Source organism: Cynoglossus semilaevis, chromosome 20, assembly GCF_000523025.1.
Source record: "Cynoglossus semilaevis isolate Cse_v1.0 chromosome 20, Cse_v1.0, whole genome shotgun sequence".
Classification (NCBI taxonomy): domain Eukaryota; kingdom Metazoa; phylum Chordata; class Actinopteri; order Pleuronectiformes; family Cynoglossidae; genus Cynoglossus; species Cynoglossus semilaevis.
Genome location: NC_024326.1, coordinates 11,289,222 through 11,311,732, shown reverse-complemented (window position 1 = coordinate 11,311,732; position 22,511 = coordinate 11,289,222). Strand labels below are relative to the sequence as shown.

Here is a 22,511-nt window from a genome sequence, read left to right as displayed (position 1 = left end):
GGGGGGGGGGGGGGGGATGGGCTGAAGATGAAAAGTGTGTGTCATGATGTCTGTGAAAGTGAGTGAGTGTGATCGGGTGTGAAACGTAGCGCACACACATTGCGAGGGTGTGTGTGTGTCCGTTAGGATCATTCAGGCAGAACTGATTAGAATGTGCAGGTCCCACTGAGATACACAGGAGAGAAAAGAGGAGTGCCACCCAACATCTACTGTTGACGTTACCAGACAGAGGAGGAGGAGGAGGAGGAGGGGGAGGAGGAGGGGAGGGAGACCCAAACAGAATCACAACACCTTTTCTTCAACCCTCCCCCTCTGTCCTTATCCCCCCCCCCACACACACACAGACATCTAGCGGTGGCTGTGTTGACTGATGGTGACGCGGGCCCTGCACGTTAACCCCAATTACATGTAAATGTCAAAACAAAACAATTATCTTTTAACTCATTTATCTTAAACCACTTCAACTTCAGAATCAAACCACGGAGCCGCACGTTGAAGTTGTGCGGACGGCAGTGAAGTGCACTTCCTGTGGAGAAACTCCAAGTCGACGTGATGGATTGATAACTGCAGCCAAACGTTAATCATGGAAGCCTCCGTGGGCCGGCGCTCTCCTGTTCACGTGTCGGAGAGAGGGATGCTGGGATTTGGCTGCATGTGTACAAAACACACTGTACACTCTGTGTGTGTGTGTGTGTGTGTGTCATTCAATAATAGAATCATAGAGAGAAGCACAGCTAGAAAAAACTGAAGACAATTATGCCAGATCAGTATAAATGATCGGTCCTCGTAGACCACAGTTGGCGTGGGTCCCTGACGTCAGCCTCGCTCTGCGCCCACAGCCACCGCACGGTTCACAGGATGATTCCCATCAGCCTCTGAACGGGGGGGAAAGTGCACTTTTTTTTTACTTAAAGATCTGCTTTGTTTAATACATTTCTACCTGTTATTGTGGTACAGTGCACGTGAACACACACACACAAACACACACACACACACGGAGCAGAGAAACCAACAATCAATCAAAGTCCTGCTAGCACGCTGACCCCGCCAGCTGCGTACCATTATCACCATGGCAACACCAATCAACTGGTGGCAACAGAAGTAGGTGGGATGTGCGTGTGCACATTCGACCAGCTTCAGTGCACGCGTGTGCGTGTGTGTTTGATGCTCACGGGTTTGGAAGCCACGGGAGAGTCTCAGCAGTGGCTGAGGGCACTGACATGTTCTCTGTGTGTGTGTGTGTGTGTGTGTGTGTGTGTGTAAAATGGCTGCTGAGCTGAAAGGTCTGGGACTCTGTGTACAGAATGTGACGCCCCACCGTGTTTGAAGACTCCGATGAGCAGTGACTTGTCAGCCTCGCTGTCCCACCAGTCAGCTGGGACTTCAGCCTGAAAGGGCTGTGGGATCCAGATATCCAGCTCACTGCAAAAGAAACAGGCAGCTCACATTAGTGACAATCAGGCTGCCATCTCTGTGTCTGGATGAACATTGGGTTTCCATCAATGACACGGGATATAGCTCATATAGTAATGGTCCAAATCTTCAGAGTTAGAAGAAATATCGTTGAAGTCAACAAAACAACTCTAGGAATAAAAAACAGATTTTCTCATCCTGAGTCAAGCTTAAATATTGAAAATAAGATTATTAAAAGAAAGAAAGACACCTGAATGCGTTGACTAATTGATTTCTACATTCTTGTCCAAGCTTAGATGTAAAAAACAAACTGAAATTAAACAGGATTTCTATTAATGAATGGTTTCCTTTGATTTCATAGAAAAACCTGTTGAATCTGGGTGTGTTTAACAGTCAAACTAAAAGCGTCAGCATTCACTGCCGGGTCCGATGACTTTGGGCCAGTTTCAGGACGCAGTGATAGAAATCCTACACTCCAGTGTGATCATTTCTGCAGCTCTACTTCATCAGTCTAGACTCTGACTGTGCACAATTTCCATTGTGACATTATGATACCCACAACACCCACAGGGAACGTTGAGTCACAGCTAACGTTAAAACGGCCACTGACAAAGGTGTAAAAACTAGAAATGCAGTTGTTGTGTTTCCAAATCTGTGGTGGTTCTCCTATTAATTCACCGACCATCATCATTAGAGGAGTGTATCAACAAGTCGTGCCATGATATACTGTGATAATATTGTCACAGCGATACATATATTGATGTTGTTACATGCTGAACATCAGGTTTACTAAAGTTACTAAAATTGAGGCAGAAGGATCTACATTAGTAATCGCTAGAGAAGAAATAAAAGCAAAATAAAATTGAAAAAAATGATACAGTATCATGATTCACAACATATCAGTGAATAGATATTTTCTCATACTCCAAATCATCATCACCATTAGAAATGCAAAATTAAGCATTGCATTTTGTTGATTTAAACCACAGTAGATTGGAGGTTTTACAGGCCGACTGTGCAGGTTAATGCTGAATGGTTTTACTAAAGGGTGCAGTTGAGAATCCTGCTTCCTGCTGTTTGTAGAGACAAATGTTACAGTACACAATGGACCAGAGTCTGAGTGTGTCAGGAGGAGAAAGGAAACTCAGAAATAGTCTCCTATCTCTGCACACAGCAGCATGCACGGCCCTGGCAACACGTACACATGTGCGCTCGCCAACACTGGCATACTAAATCCCCCTGGCATATGTTGGCACGATAGCAACCCGTATGCTCACTTCTGCTGCGCACACGCAGATTCACTCACACACACACACACACACACGGGTGTGTCACAGTAGCCATCTAGTTGGGGGAGGGAGAGACAGGAGGAGAGGGAGTGGGAGAGATCAGCATGGAGTGCATGTGCTCCAAATTATAAATGCATTCACATCTGGGTGAAAGGGTGATGCGGGGGGATGGGACGTGATCACAGACCTAAGTACACTGCAGAGAGAGAGGGAGACGTGGACACATGCCAGGAAAAGTTCAGTGTGACACAAACGGGGGGAAGGAGGAGAGAAAGAGAGAGAGAGAGAGGGGGGCGGGGGGGGGGCAGCAGCTGCTGAGAGTTAAGATGGAGATCAAGGAAAACAGTCAAGGTGAGAGCCATATCTGACCTTCACATCCACACCTCACACATCTCAACTGAGGATAATCAGCACAGGTTTTAAATCAACTCCGTCAGTGGTAAAATGGTTCAAAACGTGAAAAAAAAGAAAGAAAAAAAAAAGACCAATATTTTGCCAATAAAGGAACTGCTTGATCCATCTGTCACAACAAGAAGGAATCAGCCAAAGAGGTCACTAGAACAGACAGGAATAGACTAAAGTAATAATTCATTAGATTCTTTTTCACCATCAATTCTCCGAGTCCTCGCTTTAATACATGCTGTCGTGGTAGAAAGAAATCCTTAAATATAACAGGAGATAAAGAGAGGCGATGAAAATGCACTCACCTGGAATCAGCTCCCTCCAGGATGCGCTCAGCCTGGTTTCCTACGACTTCCTGTCTCAGATAATACAGCATCCTCACTCTCAGCAGCACCCTGAGGAACAGTGACACAAAACCATCAGGAACGGATCTTTAATCAAATTCATCAATAGATTGGTTTTTTTTTAGGCATGGAAAAAGGTTAGAGTTATAAAAACAGATCTAAATAAATGACCAACTTTCAACTACTGTTGATACTATTTAACTACTAAATCAAAGATTTGGATTTTTTATTTTAAACAGTCTGATTTCAGCTGTTCTGATTTTAAACTTTTTCCTACAGTTTCTTACATGGAATGGACCAATAAAATGACAACTGTCTGATGAATGAGCTGCAACAATATTCAAGGATCATACACCACATTTGATACCAGATGAATTAATATTAAAAAAAAATTGTGTGTTCAGTGTGTTAGTGACCAAGTGTGTGAGATGATAGTACACAAATGAGGATGCCAAAACTGTCATTAGCCAAAGTAAAGGGTCTGGGGTTATTCAGAATAATTCCAGGGTTCTTTCAGTCACTGATGTGCCTGAACAATATGCAGCCAGTAACAACTATTACCACAGCCTTTTCCACTGATAAATTAATAATCATCCTCTTAGAAGCAGGACAATTACAGTCAGTCAGAGACACAGCCAGGCCTGATCCTCTGACCTGCTCGAGGTGAAGCCCGATTCACACTAAATATTTGACGTCAAATTTGTCTCCAAAAATCAATGCCAGTAATGATGTTTGGAGCGGGAAACACAAAAAGAGAAGTTGGGAAATGGTGGATGGATCATTAGAGGGCAAAAAAGAAAATATAAAACAAGAAGCAGGTAAATTTGACAAAAAAAAAGGGAAGCCAGGAGGGATGGAGGAAAACAAGTCTGAGGGTCTGTCGTGTGCGTGTGTGCGTGCGCCGTGTCAGTAGCTCGTCCGTCCAGTGGCGCTCTGTGTGTGTGTGTGTGTGTGTGTGTGTGTGTGTTTGTTGGCTGCCTGTGACAAGTTGCAGTATACGTGTGTGTGTGTTTGTTGGCTGCCTGTATGTGCTCATCCATCAATGTGCCAGGCCTGATTAGCCACACAATGCTGTGCTTCAGCCTAGCAGATGGCACCACATAATCACCCCCAAGTCTGTGTGTGTGCGCGCACGTGGTCGCGGTCGCGTTGTGCACGTTCGCTTTTTACCCACTTCCAACAGGTCTGCCTGCCTAGCACCTGTCCTGGCACAGAGCCACGACGGAGACACAGACAAACTTTAGCCTCAAGAAGACGACGCACGTCTGCTCACCACGAAGAAGAAGAAGAAGAAGTAAAGAACGTTCCTGGCTGTTTCCAACACTTCGTCAGTCAAAATAAGAGGCAACAGCGTTTATCATGTCGTGTGAGTTCAACCAGGTGTGAGAAATCGAACCATCTTTGTTTTTAGCCTGCGAACATCTGCAGCTATGGTGGCGCAGAGGTAGGACCTAAAAATAATACTCTGTTCTCAAAAATTAGAGAGATAAAAAGCTAATCTGGAGGATTAAGATGAAGTTTCTTGATCTAACATAATGTGGTTCTTAAGGCAAATACAACACAGGAGCAGAGTCACAGTCACAGTCACATCAGCTCCAGGATGTCTTACTTGTTACAGTGATGTTTCAGATGTCTCTTGTAGCTATCTTCTTGCAGTAAATGGTCAGGATTACAGGTGACCAGCCAATCAGCTCGCGGACTCTGTAAAGGCTGGGCTGGCGTCTTCCCCTTCTTGCCTTTCCTTCCCCGAGGGACTGGAGTGGACAGGCCTGAGAAAGGACGGGAATTAGCATCGTAACAACCCGTACATCTGGGCCCAACGGTACCAAAGAAACTAAAGACCTGTTTTTTTTTTTGTATATCCAATACTCTTTATGAACAGTATAGCCACAGGGCACATCCATAACAACACAGTATAAATTACCAGAGTGGTTGGTCAGGGTCTTGGTGGTCCCATCTGCACTCGGTGTGATGAGGTCCCAGATGAAACTCTTGATGTTCTCATCACCACGGTAGTGCAGCAGACAGTAGGCCAGCAGAGCTCTACAGATGGTTTCTACATCCGCTTCCTTCAGGGGGCGCTTGAAGCGACCGTGGGCCAGGATGTCACCCCACCTGCCCCAACTGGTACAAGAGACATAGAAGCAGGGGGCATTAGTGAGCAGGTATCCTTTCATTGTTGTTCCATGTGTCAGAACTGATCTGGATAAAACAGGTTTATTATTACTGGGCTGGATATGTGCCATAAAAGCCTGAACCTTTACGTAAGCACACAGGTTGGTAAAAGTACTTTTCCGCAGCCTACACATTTCTAAATACAGTAAAACTCTCTACTCTACTCTAAAAGTACATGTGAGTCTGACTGCTGAAGACCCCACCCCCCCACCAGCCCCCTCCAATCACATCAAGTCAACCAGCAGGCTGGAGTAGCGGACTTTGCTGAAGCCAAAGGAAAAAAAAAAAAAAAAAAAATTCTTCCTGCTGGTGCTTCCCTAATCTTCACTGAACCATGTATTAGCCTGGACCATTTCAGATCGGGGAAAATGGCAACTCAATGTGAGGGGCGGAAAGAAATGGCTGATGGGAAAAGACAACAGAGCAGTGAGCTGAGAGGACAGGCCCAGTCAGTGTGTTTTTGTGTCATACAGCCTCAGGCCAACAGACGAGACTATAACAATAACAACGCTGACATCTCACTAGCACCACTGTTCTCTCTCTCACACACACACACACAGTCACACACACAGTCACACCAATTCAGCCACATAAATGGACAAGCTCACCAGACTCACCAGACTCAGGGCTAAGTATATGTTACAACTACACGCTGTATACACGTCCTAGTTCAGGAGTGTTGTTTTTAAATTTTAGGAGTCGGTGCAAATGAAAAGCATTAACCCAGTAAGAGCTGCATAAAAAGACAGACAGGAAAAAAAAAACATTTATTAAAAATATATCAACAGTCGAGCCATCTTTCTTCCTCCCCGGTGACAACACAGAATTAGCACATGTGGTGAAATGTCATATTTTTTTCACACTGAATTCCCCTTCCTGGGTTCAAACCCACCCGTAAAGCCCCCTCCCCCTCCCGAGCTGTGTGGCAGCATGGAACCAAATCACTAAGTCGCCCTTCCCCCGCTCTCTGTCAATCTATAGCAGCGCATACGGGTTTACATTTACTGGAAGCAACACAGACACACACGTACACACAATAGAATGTTTTCCTCAGCATCACCATCGGCTAAACCAGGAACAGTGGGCCGTACGTTACTGCCCTGAGGGGTCGGGGGGGGGATTAATGGTGCTTGCTTGCCACCCCACAACTCTGCCAAAGTGGGGAGTTAAACTAGCAACCATCTGATCACAAGACCTTTCAGAAAAGTGCAAATATTTAATGGATTGAACAGTAAATAAGTGACAAACCCGTAGATGAGCAGGTTCTTCTCCACTCTGAAGCACTCAGACCGGGGGTAGCCCTGGGCTTTATCTTGGGGTCTCCGGGGTTTGGAGGATGGTTTGCTGGGCTCGTCCTCGTCATCGCTCTCCAGCTCGGAGAACTCCATCATCTCGTCCTCCTTGATGCTGCTGTAGTGCCTGGTCTGCTTCCTGACTCTTGGGGTATCAATCACCAGTGTGTTCTAGACAAGAGTGAAATGAACGGTGCTCTGTCACTTTGCTTTAATGACCCAGAGGCTGCTGTGCTTTTCTTTTGCCGCCTTCACTAAAGAAATGTGCTTTAACGGCTAACGTCTGACAACAGAAACACAAAGCAGCTTCAGTTTGGTTCCTGAGATGCAGCCGTGGATTAATCCCTTGTATACTCTGATCACAACAAGGCAGATTAATTGGGTTTTTCCTAATGCGCAGAGAATTGCTGGCCAGCTCAGACATTACCTGACATTAATTATGTCGGCTAATGAATTACACTTTTGTTCAATTAATTAGATCGTCTCCCCCAGTCATGTCATTATGTGCAAACAGGGCAATAGTTCGGTCTACAATTATCACAGAGCATCTCTGTTATTTCTATTTTAACATCACACTGGATATTCCCAGAGGACTAGTCCGTACTCACGCTCACAGAGCTGGAGTCGGAGTGTGTGTGTGTGTCAGTGGAGGATACTTTGTAAGACGAACGGCAACAAACAGACAAAGAAATCAGCAGGGACAGAAGCTCATAAAGAAAATAAGTGAGCAAATAGAGAGGAAAGGAAAGGGAGAATGAAGATGCCTGTTAATGCTGTGAAACACTGTTACCAGGCTTTTGTGTGTGTGTGTGTGTGTGTGTGTGTGTGTGTGTGTAAGGGCTCTCTAAGTGATATCTCTGCACCCTCCAAGCATCTGCGCTCTGTTAAGTGGAGCTAAGCAGCTTAGTCTCTCATTTAAACACATTCACATGAGAGCAGGGAAACATGGGTAATTATGAAAGAGAGGAGATTCTCAACTGTCAATATTAATCTTTCTCCTACTCTCTCTAGTTGCTTCTAAAGTAACGAGAACACCAGTGGCCGCCATTTAATGACCTTCCCCCGAACATTATTACATTACATCTATTTTCCTGACAATCCTTCATTACCAGGACTTGTTTTGACAGTGAGGATGAAGTTTTTGAGGGCATTTTTTTATTACCCGTCCATTAATGGCATCCAGGTCCAGCTCTGCCTTTTTAGCCCACTTCTGCCAAAAGTCTGGGTCCTCCAGGGAGATGTCTGTCCTGTTACCTGCGGCAACAAAGCTGGCCTGCAGAAAGACAGCAAGGTCTGAGTCATCTCCAGGTTATCACCATTTTGACAGTCTGTTCTTTCATCTTTGAAGAATGGGGGAGTTTATACCTTAGCAAACGTGGAGCCTTTGCCCTCAGATTCAATGGTAATGGTGTGCGTTCGTCTCTGGAGGATCTGGTCGATGTCTTCCTCGCAGAATTTTGAGCCTTCATCTTCTTCGTCCATCAGAGCACCGTAGGCTCCTTTTCTCAGCAGGTCTTCAATCTCCTTTTTGGACAACTGTTGGACCTGCAAGAGAGCGGTGCGTCAGAATAACACTATGACAACATACATGCTAACAGCTATGCTAAGGACGAATCAGATTTCATCAATAGATACCCCGTTGTTGGCGTTTTCCCGTCCACTCATGCTTTGCAGGACGGCCTTGTCAAGCCCCAGTTTCAAGCTGGCCTTGTCAAACATCTCCCTCTCGTAGCTGTTTCTGGTGATCAGACGGTAGATCTTGACGGCCTTTGACTGACCAATACGGTGACACCTGGCCTGAGCCTGGAGGAGGCACATTAGAAAATTAAATAAAAAGTTAACATTTATTTAACCCTCAGGTTAACAACAAAATAAAACCCTGAAACCCTGGAGGTCGTTCGTACCTGCAGGTCATTCTGAGGATTCCAGTCAGAGTCAAAGATGATGCAGGTGTCTGCAGCAGTCAAGTTGATTCCCAATCCTCCGGCTCTTGTACACAGCAAGAAGACAAAACGGTCCGAGTCCGGTCGAGAGAAACGGTCGATGGCGGCTTGTCGCAGATTGCCACGAACTCTGCCATCAATACGTTCATAGGGATATCTGAACAAAGATTCCAAAACACCGATAAGGATTACAGTCAAATTGGGAAAATAACCTTGAAGATGTAACATTTGACCAAAATAAGTTGTAATAAATGAAATTTTGGTTCATCACAGCCTGTTTTTTTCTACAGCGAAAGTCAACAACAACAGGGGGAGAATTCTAATTTGTTTGGACCATTGGAGAACCTTAACACATCTCCACTATTAAATGGATTTTATGAGGGATGGGATTCAGATGTTAGAATATTGATCAGTGCAGATCAGTTCGCCTTTCACCTACTGAGAACTCAGTGGATCTGCACTCTTACCGTTTCTGGATGAGGTAGTCCTCCAGGATATCCAGACAGCGAACCATCTGACTAAACACCAGGACTCTGTGGCCGCCTGCCTTTAGTTTGGGCAGCAGCTTGTCAATGAGCACCAGCTTGCCAGCGGCCTGTATCATGGCCTGCAGAGCCATGTCTGGCATATCAGCACGACCTCCATGCGAGTCCCTGAACTCGTCGATAATCTTCTCCTCCGCTCCTAAAAAAAAAAAAAAAAAAGTTTAATTCACAGTTGAAATGATTTGCCTGCCGTGGAGTTGGTCTGTGAGTTTTAGTTCTGGTACTTACCATTGATGAGGTAGGGGTGGTTGCAGCATTTCCTCAGCTCCATCATGGTGTTCAGGAGGTTGGGGACATTGGCCCCTCCTCCTCCTCCACCACCTCCACCACCACCACTTCCACCAACACCTCCTTTGGACAGGAAGGTAAAATTCTTCTCCAGAATGGCCCGATAGTACTTCTTCTGGATGTTTGTCAGCTCCACCTGAAAGTCATTTATTAGTCATTTCTGTGTTCTTTAATATGTAAAATTGTTAAAGACTAAGGAACAGCTGAAAACACAGGCCTTAAAAAAAAAAAAAAAATCACTCGACCTCGATAATAGTCTCCTCCTTCGGTGCCAGGTTCTTCTCGACATCTTCCTTCAGTCTTCTCAACATCATGGGCTTCAGAATGCCCTGCAGTTTTTGAACCTTAAAACAAACACACATGGGAACGTTAATACTCTGCTGTTAATACCATCCTTCTCTAAGGATAAAGGACGGACAAAGGAATCAGAGGCCTGACCTGTTCTTCAGTCTTAAGGTCACCAAATTCAGTCATGAAAGTCTGTTCAGATGGGAATCTCTCCGGCTCCAGAAAGTTGAGCAAGCTGAAGAGCTCCTCCACGGTGTTCTGGAGGGGAGTTCCTGTCAACAGAACTTTGTGCTCCTGAAGGTGGAGAAGGAAAGGAAAGGAGTCACATATTTAGAATGTCTAAAATTGGATACAGGATGTCCGCCGAACTCCAAAAGCGGATAAATCTTTTAGAATGACACAGGGACCGGGTAACTTTATACAAATCTGATTAAATTTCAACAAGCAATTTGGGAAAACATTTTTAACTAAAATGACAATTTTATCACCCCCTCCAACCCCACTCACCATGTCCATCATTTTGAGTCCTTCCAGGAGTTTACAGTTTCGATTCTTGAGGCGGTGGGCTTCGTCTATCACGACACAGCGCCAAGGGATACTGCGAAGCTCCGGACAGTCAGCCAGTATCATTTCAAAGGTTGTTATCACCGCATGAAAACGATACGCTCCCTTTATAATTTTACCCTGGAGACGGAGGAAGAGGGAATGGAAATTAGAGGAAAACAAAATGACAAAATGTCCCGTGTCTTTTCCCAGGACTTTAATCCGTCTTGATTTCTGTTATTAGAGGTTAAATGGTTTAAGGAGGGTCGATAACAAGAATTGGTGATGTGCTGGACAGACGGGGTCAGGGACGTCCAGTTTAGGTATAAAACCTCTGAGATCATTTCTCTCTTCACCGATGATCAATTAAATAAATTTATTTCAGTGCAGCCCAGCGACCACGGTGTCCTTGCAAAACGACCTTGAGTTTGGCTTTAGCCTGGATTAGAAGCAAGCCCACAGCTTATTTTCTTTGCAGGCTCACTGTGGCAAAGGTCATCTTGAAGATGTTAGCGGTGCCGTTCACTGAGAGCTTACAGTAGATGGCTTACTGCTGAAGGACCGTGAGGAGCTGACACCGTGAATCCTCTGTTGTCTCAGACTGACCCAGGGTTTAAAACTGCCATCATCCACACAATCTACAATCACGCCCCACAACCAGAGAGACAGGCCATCATCTCATTACCTGTGCGTCTCTATAGTGCATCTCGTAGGCCTGGATGGTCTTGCGGCTGGCCTGGCTCCCGTGGTAGACCACAGCATTGAGTTCAGTCCAGGTTCTGAACTCTCGTTCCCAGTTGGGGATGGTAGAAAGTGGGGCGATGACCAGGAACGGCCCCTCAATACCCGTCATGTACATCTCATAAAGGAAAGTGATGGACTGGATGGTCTTTCCCAGACCCATCTCATCGGCCAAAATACAGTTACGTCTGAGCAGGACAGACGACAGAGGAGCGTGAGAGGCTGAGCTTCAGTTTTATGTCCATATAGTCACATCATCTTAATAAACTTTCCTTCCAAAGTACTGGCTTTGAGATGAAAACGTTTACTAATCTAGAGATCTGTTATAAAAGGTCATAAACATGGACATCCAGCCGTCATGTAGAAACAGACAAGTTAGGAGTTTTAACTTTTAACACTAGATGCTCTGTAATGTGAATAAGGTGTCATGTCAACACCAATCAGTGACTTACATGAATCAAATATAAAAAGAAGGTTGACTTACGAGTTGTACCAGTTGAAGGTAAGCCAGTTGAGGCCTTCCAGCTGGTATTCCCTGAGTGTGTTTCCATTCCTGTAATCTCTGGAGCCCTCCAGCTTCTTCCAGTCGGCAGTAGGGGGCCGATCCTAGAGGCAGAAATTTATTTTAATAAATTGGGGATTTATTAATGAAATATTGATGATTTTGGAAAGCGTGTAACTTGTGAAGAACATATAGGCAATAGTTCTGAAAAAAACTCTTAACTGAGTTCTTTTTAGTTCACCATATTATTCACCCGTTTATTTGTTATACAGTAACAGAATTCAAATTCTCTAGAATTTCCTAAAAGCTACAAGAAAATGCCAATTTTTGTCTTTTCAGACGAACAAACCTATTCCCACAAACACACTGCTAACACGGCTAAAAATACGACTGCCTCCGTGCGCTGCCCTGGAGCATTTCTGACACCGTACTTTAAAGAGACACAGTAGGCAGTAGTTATGGAGATGGACAAGAAAAGAAAGGAGTGATGGAGAGAAATACCACAGCCTGTCAGCTGCTTCTGTTCAGCATTAAACACACTGTTAGTGGTTTGGAGCAGCCACAGGGGCAGGGCGTGTGTGAATGTGTAACACCACAAGAACGTGGCCCTGTGGAGAGCATTAAGGGAGCTGTAAATCTGCAGAAGGAAGGAGCAGGCGGAAGGCCAACGCACACAAACACACATGTGCACACACACCTACTGGGGGTAGGCTGAGACACAGATCGCACCCAAAGAGCATCCATCAACTCCTTAAGCTCATGCACACATGCTCCGGCACAGACGGCGACGACGAGGAGGACTCACCACTCTCTTAGTGTTGGGCGTGCGGGCTGCGATGTGTTCGTATTCCTCTATCTTTGACTGGTCAATGTCAGCCTTCAGCTCCCACGTGGACTCTTCGTAGGGCAGACTGCACCATTTCACCAAATATAAGGTCACCAACTGCACATAAACACACACACACACACACACGTATGAGACCAGGACTGTGAGAGGGGAAGTGAGTCAAAGCCATGGGAGATGACAGGAAGGCTTCAAAGTACCTCTCCATTTTCATCTGTGCTCTCTGAAATGTCCAGGACACGATCCACCTCGACATAGTCTGGGTTAAAAGGCTCGTCATCCATCTGCACAGAAAGGAAAAATAAAATAAATTCACTGTCAGGACTGGAAAGTCCTTCTGAGGCTCAGGTTTGCTTTCATTTCTCTGGGAATGAATTTTTATTGGTTACGCTGAGCTTTAACATCCACGCAACTTCAAGCAGTTGAACTCTCATTACAGCTAATTACTCTGGACAGCAATGAACAGATATTGTTAATTTAGTAATGACTAATCACAGGATAAATGACAGTTAATCAGGATTAATGTTCATCCAGATAAATCCATTTTCTCTATATAATTCTAGAACACAGACATACCAGCAGGTAGAGCTAATTAATTTCACATACAAACTTTTTTTTTTTTTTTAAATCAAGACCTGCAGCTTTATTCATTTGGCCTTAAACCAAATCTTACCTCAGTGATGAAGCTGTTGAGTTGTTGCTTGGCCTTATACCTCTTGATCTTCTGGTGAACTCTTTTGTCCTTCTCCAGCTCCTGCAGGTCGGCCCAGCGACAGTGGAGGTAGGAGCTGAGACGCAGGAGACCCAGAGTCAGTATCAGAGTCAAAGGCACCAGAGTTACTCATTTTTGAATGGAAACTGTAGGCTGGGACGTGCAACTGTGACGCTCTAAGGGGGCTTTGAATCTAAATAAGACAATATCACATGTCTCTCAGCTACAACTAGTCACTGGACAGAAAGGTATTTTACAGGAAAATGAGGTGACATTGACAGATGATGGGCAGAAACAAACGTGTAACTCCGCTGGGAAAAACTAATATAACCAAACACTGGGGCTGACAGGAAAAAGGAGAAAGAAAAAAAATCTTCCTTGAGCATTTTTATATGAATGAAAAAAAGGCATGTCACTCACAAGCCCTTGAACTTCACATAGAATTCTTCCACTTCAACTTCCTCTCCCTCTTCCACCTGAAATGCAAAAAAAGGTTATTAACATCTGAAATCATAATCTGAAAGAAAATGTCGGTCATTTTCTTCATGCCATACAGTTATGTCGCACCACCAGAGACGACCCTCTGCTGCTTTTAATCTTCTTTTCAACCAGCCAAGATGAAACAAAGCACGAGCTTCCGTCTTTAAACATCCTTTAACTCTGTGACCACCACAGCTGATGTTTGTACCTTTTGTAGCAAACAGCAGAGGGCGAGTTTATACAACAATAAGTCCTGTGGATCAGAGGACGTCGCCTTTTATCTGTCCAAATCAAAGAAACAACTCACTGGATAATGTTGGTGACTGGAACTAAGACAACTTTTGAGTCGAGTTCTTGGAATTAATGTGGACGACGGGTCTTATACAGAAAAAGTGAACAGAATTTAGTTGTATTTATGTGTTTTATATTGGAATGGACTTAATCTTATCTTCAGTCAAACTGGTAACACCATCAGTTGTCACACAGGACATGACAAACTGACATGAAACAGCCAGCAGCTCAGCTGAGTCTGCCTGTTAGGCCTTTTCTATATAATGTTACACATGAAAGAGGAAATGCCAAATAATTAGCCCTCTCTCGCACAGCCGTCTCCTTCCTTTCTCATACACACACACACGCGCGCACGCCCACACGCACATACACACACAAGCCACTACTACTGTAATACCATGAATCATCAATCACACACACACACCCACACCCCCTGCCTGAGGAAATGCTAGCTTGGTGTCTGCTATAGTGTTGTGGTTTTGGTTGCGTGCCAAGCCCAGGGTCAACTCTGAATGGAGCTGTGAGAATGTGTGTACATGTTGGTGTGCGTGCACGAGCGTGTGTGTGTGTGTGTGTAACCTGCTGGCAGCTGGCTAGCAAAGGAAAGTTGGCCTGCTACTGCATGTGCACGTATGTGTTGGCTCAGGAATGAGCTTTCTTTAGACAAGACATTTAAAACAAAGCGTGCGCACGCACGCACACACACACACACAGAGCTCCGAGCAGTGAAATACAAGAACTCTTGTCTTTTCTTTCTAAGTGAATACTGTCTGAGACTGGGTGTGTGTGTGTGTGTGTGTGTGTGTGTGTGTGTAAAACCTGCTCAGACCAGCTGTGGAGCGGTAACTGTGATGACGTAAACCCTGACTGGGGTTAGGTTGTCTGTGTGTATCATGTTAGTGGGTCTCTCTCCCTCTGCTGGTCTCACCTGTTTGATGCTGGTGCGCAGACCCATGATCTTCTCCACGATGGGTCCCTCAGCTTCAGCCACGTCCTGAAATCACACAGTATAAAGATAAATGAAAAAAAGAAAAAGGCCAGCACATAAAAACAGCCATTACACATTTCACTCTCACTTTTTGATCTCGTGGACCTTCAAAAGGTTTATTCTGAGAGTGTTGCTTTGACCTTGTGCCGTGTTGCACATCTATTTCAAATATTCCACCGAGCAGATGTTTGGTTTTGATCGCAGCTCAATGACTTGCCACTCACACACTGCATGGTGCCAGGTGCTGAGTTTTGTTTCTTGGTTCTTAATCATTTGGTTCTTTGACAGAATAACTTATGTGGAAAAAAAAGTTATTTCTAAGTCTGTTTTTTTTTTCCTGTCATTTTGTTTTAGCTTCTAATTAAATCTGATCTCAGCTGATTATCTTAGTCTGATGACAAGCAATTATAAAGTATGGTCCAATCAGACCAACATCATTGGATTAAAGACTGCAGTTCTCCAGGGCTTTTATTAAGTCACTTTGGCTCCTGACCTTTCAGTCTTTTGTTGAGAAAAAAAAAAAAAACTCCAGAAAAAGAGGGGCTTTAAGCCATGACGCTCCAGGCAAAACAATTGAACGATTGAATTTTATTTTACAAAAAATAATAATAAATTGTACCCTGTACATCAGGAGCCTTTTTAATTTCCATTCACATTATAAGATCCTTGATGACAACTTTTAATTTAATCCAGTGACACATGAATGATTTAAGGAAATACAAGGTGTACCTGTTGTTGGGATGATGAAGATGGAGACTTAGGAGCAGATGAGTCATCTCCACTGACATCCTCATCTGAAATCTTAAACTCCAGATCCTCGGTGTATCGCTTCCTCTTCACCTGGCGACTGGAGCGGCGTTTCTGCAGGCAACAGGAAGCAGAGAGACAAAGGTGTCAACGTTCCTGCAGATGCCTCACGTCAACCTGGCAGTGGGGCCCCGTGTGTTTGGCCTTTCAACAAGACTCATTTACAAAACTAACAGTCGACATTGTTGGCCCACTGCCATGTTCCTTCTCTGGCAGTGACACCGAGAAATCTGCTAGGCTAATGGGGCTGCGGTGCAGTGAGGATGACTGTGTTTTCCAAAGTGTATAGTGCCTTGGATTTACAGTGACCCCCAGAAACCTGTAGGTGGTGCTTGGTACAAAATCTGTTACCTGTACACCGTCATCCTCATCTTCTTCATGAGGGGATGCGGGTGGAGTCTTCACCTCCGTGTCATCACTGATTGACAACTCTCTTTTCCTTTTGGAATCCTTCTTAGCAGCGCCAACATCGACCTCTGATTCCACCTTCTTACCACTGCAATAAGAGGAGAAATAATTCAGAAAAATCATTGTGGGAAAAAAAAAAAATCTTGCCTCCTATCACACTTTTACACAGAGAAGCCTCTGTGTGTGTGTGTGAGAGAGAGAGAGATAAAGAGAGAGAGAGTGTGTGTGTGTGTGTGTGCCTGTCTGTCCCAGGGTGGTCGCCATGTTTGATTTACCCATTTAGAAATCATTAGTATGCCTCAGGCTCTGGTACACAGGGGGTTAATATGATGAAAGACTTCAGAAGAGGCGGAGGGAGCAAGGTAGTGAGATAGAAAGATACAGGGAGGTGGAGCAGATGTGGGGGAGGGGGGTAAGGGCAGCAGGAGAGAGAGAGAGAGAGAGAGAGAGATAGAGAGAGACACAGGCGGAGGGAGCGAGAGAGAGGCCCCAGAGAAAGGAGGGGGGAAGGGTTAAGAGGCCCCAGGCCTCCTCCCATTCTCTGGCGTGGTGGTGGGTGCACATAAAGGCTGGAGTCACCCAACATAAGGTGTACCTACTTTTCACCCAATCATCAGTCGCAGGGGAAAAACACCAGTGGCTGAACTAGATTGTCCACTTTTGTAGTGAACTCCTCTAAATATTTGGAAACAGAGAAAGAAAAACCACAGACTCTGAACTGTTGACTATTTTTTTAGCATGCACTCAGAACACTGCTCACAGTTGGTGGTGGTGCAAGAAGAAGAAGAAGAAAAAAAAGGTTTGTCTTTGCAGTATTTCCTCTTCCAAAACAAGAGACTAAAGTAAAATGCATCACAGTAGGATTGATCAACTACACGGTTTGATGCAACCATTTTACTTCACAACAAGTTTCTGGTGCTTTGGTGGCATTTTGTAACATCTGGAGAAGAAAAAACAAATCATGTCTGTCCTGAAGAGTATAAAGAAATGGAAGATGAACTTAGTTTAGGGAAGAACAGCCAAATTAATGACAAATTACAACAACACACAATTTAATAACTTATTAGATGAGGAATTCATCAAATGGATTCATCCAGTAGGTACAGTAGGTACTCTGACCTCGTATTCTTGAGACACTTCACCAAAAAGTCAGGTGCAGTGTGTACTAGAAAAGAATGTGAAAAATGTCTCCAAACATTTAATTACGACATTCTCAATTTGACGTCGTAGACCAACCGTATCCATTGTTTGTGGCAGCTCAATACATTTGGTTTTTTTTTTAATTAACCATAAATAAATCTACTGATCCACAGTAAAACACAGAGTCCTCTGTCTGTGTGTGTGTGTGTGTGTGTTGCCTATCCTGTGATGTTCCAGTGAGTCTGCACATCTCCCTCTCCTCTGTGCCTATGTCACTCACCCGCTCTCCTGCTCTGTGCCTCACTCCCTCTCTCCCTCTCTCTCTCTCTCCCCCCCCCTCCACTCTCGCCCCCTCTGTGTCCCTTGGGCCCTTCTCCTTTCATCCTCACGCCAAAAGCAATCACGATCTCCGTGGTAACGGCTGGTCATGTGACCTGCACCTGTTCCTCTGGCTGGTCGCCACTAGCTAAAGCCATCTGGCCGCACGAGCACACACACATGCACACTTCTCCACTTGGCTGCCTTCTCTTCTTCCTGGCCTCACTTCTCCATCACTCTGACTCTTTGTGCTCACTCCATCCTCTCTTTCCTCTGTCGTCTAAACTTAACTCTTCATCAACAAGCCCTCCTTTATTTGTCCTTGTTGGCTCCACAAATGTGCTTAGAGTGAGAGAAAAACACGATTAAAAACCTCCAAATATCACAGTCAGGAAATACTACGACACACATCATATCAAGTCTGACAGAGCAGCAACAATATCAATAGTTTTAACTGTTAACTAGAAGGCAGCAGGGATTACTAATTGCCACCAGGTGGACTAGAGAGCATTTAATCCAAATACTACATATATTTAACGGCTACGGTGAGAGACTGTTGTTGTTGCTGTCGCCAGAGTTGAGCTTCTATCGTTTCCACAGTTAAACAATCCGACCGATGATGAACTTTATTAGACACTTGATCTGACGACAGATGTGAATGTGAGTGAGTGTTTGTTTGTGTCTGTACCAAGTTCAAAAACGGACTAATGATATGTCATGGTGTGTCCACTGAATGTCAGCAGGGACAACCGTCCCCGGTGACCTTTACAGAAGCACCGAGGAGCTGATGTATCCAGACGAATATTTCATCTTGTCGGGGAGTTTCAGTTAAAAAGGTAAGTAAAAAGTAAGGGTCGACAGTATATTTATCATCAGACAATGCAGTGGTCATCCCTGAACAACTGTTTCTGGACATTTAGACACTTAGAGATATTTAGTCGAATCATAAAATGCCATAAGTGAAAGAGGACAAGGCTGCATTGATTACCTTGTTGGACGGAACTAAAAATGATTCTAACAATTGACCAGTTTATTTGTAAAATATATATTTTTAATTGGTTCCCACACCATGTCACATGGTCAGTTGTCAGTGAAAGTCTTGGAAATGTGAATTTTAGAGAGAAAAAAAAAAGTCAGACACAGAGAAAGGTGGTCTTTGATTTGAGGAAGACCAACTGTAGCTGCAGCATCCCTCTCACACACACACACACACACAGAGACACACAACAGTGGTCCGATGGCAACACTTAGGTTTGTTTGTTTGTTTGTGTGTGTGTGTGTGTGACCACAGAGTGCTCTATTTGCACACATGAACACAGCAAAGCATCGGGCATGTGCACGTCTTGACATTTTTATGTGTACAGCAAACAAAATCAGCCATCTACCCACACTGACTGGGCGGGTGAGGCAGCTGAGAGCCGAGTTATTTATAGACAGACTTCCACTGAGAGAGATAGACAGGGAGAGAGTGAGAGGGAGAGCGTGTGTGTGTGTGTGTGTGTGTGTGTGTGTGTGTGTGTGCGTTTTCAAGTGAGACCCATGAAAAAAAGAAGATAGAAGCAAGGTCAAAGGAGAGGAGTGAGCTAAGCACAGAAGGAGACCACCTGATTCTCTGTGAAATGCAATCCCACCTCAGTGACTCTGAAAACACCCAGCGTCTCTATTTATCAGGTATTTTGAATTTAGACAACCTGAGGAACCTCAATTACCACATTCAGGTACATTTTACTACATTGTACTACGTTAGTAACTGCAAACTGTTTAATGCTCAGAGCAGATCAGGGTAAAACTCAAGATAAAACGTATCTAACTGGGGTGTGAATTGGCAGGAATCTGGTGATACGTCATATATCATGACACAAGGGGCAATGAGTTTTGTTTCTGAAAACTGTCAGCATAGTAAACACACAACGCTGTTACACACTAAATATTAGGTTACTAATATTGTACACATCTGTAATCACCAGAGAAGAAATAAAAGCATTTGCATGATTTTTGGATAAACAAATGAAAACATTAAGGGATCTATGATAACGTCGGAAGCTGAAGTCGACCAGGCAGCAGCAGCTGGAGCTGGAGCTACACGGTTTACCTAACTGAGGACTTCTTAAATATAGTACTTTACAGAAAGCCTACAGATAAAAAACAAGTTTCTAAAGCCAATGTCACAAAATAAAAAAAATAAAAAAGCAGAGACCTTCCACTCTGACAGACTAAGAGAAATCAAAGGACAAGGCATGCGGTTAAGGAAATGGGAATGGATGTAAAAAGATGAAAGGGTTCACTTCCCTCCATCAGAAGGGGACGCGATTAAAGGAAAAGGAGTGGACAAGAAAAGGGAGAAGATAGTTGGATGATTGCAGGAGTCCACCATTTTAGAGTAGCACTGAATGGCCAGCAGCCATTATTATGCTAAATTAACCTTGGAGCTACAGGCCGCCACTCAAGATGGAGGAAAGCCTGACACCAGATAAGGGTTAGTTTACCAACACACACCCACTAGGAATCAGCCTCCTCCCCCCACATTTCCTCTACACACACACATTCGCACACACACACACACACACTTGTGGCTGTGGAGTGGTCAGCAACATGGCCTTCATTATCATTAGACGCCATTTTCTGCCACACAGAGAGAGAGAGAGAGAGAGAGAGATTACTAATGACTCCTCTGACACATGCATGCACATAAACACAAAAGGACGGCCGCTGACTGCCTCACACACACACGTTCCCCACCCCCGACTCTTCCACTGACCTGTGAATGTGGGGCTGCGCAGACACACACACACACACACACACACCTCCCCCAGTCCTCACACTGACTCTCTGCTCTGGACTTCCCTCTTGGAATAATAGAAAAAACTTAGAGCAGAAATCACACTGTGACTTTTAAAGTTGTAGGACCACCACACACACACACACACACACACACCTTCGTTTGATTTGACTATGGAGTCACATGTTATGTTGGGTTTAGTTTTACAGTCAGACCTGGGAAACAACAGGTGTGACACCTGTAACACTTCAAAACACTAATACTCACAACTCACATAATTTAAGGTCATTTCTAATTTTTTGTTTTCAATGCTTTGATGATGTGTTTGTACTGAAGTTTCATCACTACCGTCCCTGTGACTCCTAAACCTCCTGGAGACATTGTTGCACACACACACAGACACACACACTGAGGTGCTCCTACCTGTTCTTCTTGGGAGTCTTGGTCTTGGTCACTGAGCTCTTGGCTTTCTTCTCCTTGGGCTCTTTGGGGGTCTTGGGTGTTTTGGGTGTCTTCGCAGTTTTAGGCTCTTTGGGCTCTTGGCCCTGTGCCTTCTCCTTTGGTTTCTTTTTCCGCTTCTTCTTCTCTCCTTCTGATGGTGAGCTTCCCTCTACAATTCCTGTGCCAGTAACCTGTTCACAAGCCTCACTTCCTGGATTGGGGAGTTCTGACTTGAAGTCTTCCTCCACTTCTCCAGCAGCCATCTTCCCCCCTTCCTCTCCATCCACCACCTTAGCTTTCTTCTTCTTCTTCTTTTTTGGCTTGGTCTCGGGCTGGCCGGACTGCTCTGTGCTGATAGGCTGGCTGGGAACACCAGCGGATACAGTCGGCCTTTCAGGAACCATCATCAAGGCATCGCCTGATGGGTCTGTCGGGGAATGCTGGTGAAGAGGGTAAAGAGAAATTCCCACAATTGAATTAGAAAGCAAATACATAAAACCACAAATGAACACATTCATAAACTAAAGAGGATTTTTTTTTCCTCACAGCAAAGAATATTGGCAGATCAACCTCCATCAACTGTATTCACTCCTGACACCCTTATCAATTTACTAAATTATATCTGGGCTAAAACCAGCCACCTTCACTACACCAGATCACGAACGATAACATTTGACCTCAGATCTTTTTTTTTTTACTACGTCAGACATAAAATCATGTATTTTCTTTGACTTGTCTCTGTGCAGTTTGGAGAGCAACGGCCAAATATCAATTCCACCAGCCACGCATTCTCCTCAAGACCCCGTGTTGCTATGGATCGCTCCCTGCTGCCGGCTCCACCTTCGCCGGTGCTAACCTCAGTAAACAAACTGGCTGACACCTCCTTTTTCCCCTCCACTTCCTCTCCTGTTTACTAAAATCTCTCTTTCGTTCTATACCTTCTCATTGCTCCCAAGTAAGCTCTCTGACAGGAAACTGGTTACCAGCTGTTGGGAGCCTCTCCAGCTGCCTCTCCTCCCGTTCCTTCTCTTCTATCCCTCCATCTCTCCCTCCTGCTTCCTCTCTATCCAGCTGCTCAGGGTCCCAGTAGCAGATGGGAAATCAGGCTTCATGACACAAATAAATTATCTCCATACTTCAAAAAGGCACAGCGAGGGAGTGCGAGAGTGTGTGTGTGTGTGTATGATATGAAAGGGGGAGAAAAAAAAAAGGCTGTGCCTTTGAGAGGGGGAATATGTGCACTTCAGTGCAAAAAACGGTGTCAGTGAGGTGTGTTGGAGTACAGGGCAACACACGCACACCAACACTTACAACCTGGTTGTATAATCGAAGGCAGAAGGAGTTGGAGAATTGTAATGGGAAGTTCACTTCCATCAGGCGAATGCTAATGTTCATACACACCAACCTGCTGCAAGGTCACACCAGACAAACCTCTGCACAGAAACACCTGACACGTGTAAGCTGAAGCCATTTAGTAACACAAGCTGTGAGAGTGTGTGTGTAGTCTACGAGAGAGAGGGAGAGAGACTGAAAAGGGG

The 22,511-nt window shown here is 44.7% G+C and overlaps 1 protein-coding gene across 1 annotated transcript in view; it reads right to left on the bottom strand.

The window, feature by feature from the left end:
• The window catches only part of chd7 (chromodomain helicase DNA binding protein 7), a 50,219-nt gene that overhangs the window by 10,404 nt on the left and 17,304 nt on the right, over positions 1–22,511 (bottom strand). The window contains exons 4-27 of the mRNA XM_008334681.3: positions 20,956–21,413; positions 16,239–16,383; positions 15,810–15,941; positions 15,021–15,086; positions 13,742–13,797; positions 13,283–13,397; positions 12,810–12,893; positions 12,571–12,708; positions 11,748–11,869; positions 11,208–11,451; positions 10,487–10,663; positions 10,130–10,273; positions 9,937–10,035; positions 9,632–9,827; positions 9,326–9,542; positions 8,820–9,015; positions 8,551–8,718; positions 8,281–8,460; positions 8,078–8,188; positions 6,872–7,086; positions 5,373–5,572; positions 5,058–5,217; positions 3,410–3,499; positions 1,319–1,422 (exon numbers count right to left, since the gene is read on the bottom strand). Of these exons, the coding sequence (XP_008332903.1) occupies positions 1,319–1,422; positions 3,410–3,499; positions 5,058–5,217; positions 5,373–5,572; positions 6,872–7,086; positions 8,078–8,188; positions 8,281–8,460; positions 8,551–8,718; positions 8,820–9,015; positions 9,326–9,542; positions 9,632–9,827; positions 9,937–10,035; positions 10,130–10,273; positions 10,487–10,663; positions 11,208–11,451; positions 11,748–11,869; positions 12,571–12,708; positions 12,810–12,893; positions 13,283–13,397; positions 13,742–13,797; positions 15,021–15,086; positions 15,810–15,941; positions 16,239–16,383; positions 20,956–21,413 (3,817 nt within the window). The remainder of the gene's footprint in view (positions 1–1,318; positions 1,423–3,409; positions 3,500–5,057; positions 5,218–5,372; positions 5,573–6,871; positions 7,087–8,077; positions 8,189–8,280; positions 8,461–8,550; positions 8,719–8,819; positions 9,016–9,325; positions 9,543–9,631; positions 9,828–9,936; positions 10,036–10,129; positions 10,274–10,486; positions 10,664–11,207; positions 11,452–11,747; positions 11,870–12,570; positions 12,709–12,809; positions 12,894–13,282; positions 13,398–13,741; positions 13,798–15,020; positions 15,087–15,809; positions 15,942–16,238; positions 16,384–20,955; positions 21,414–22,511) is intronic.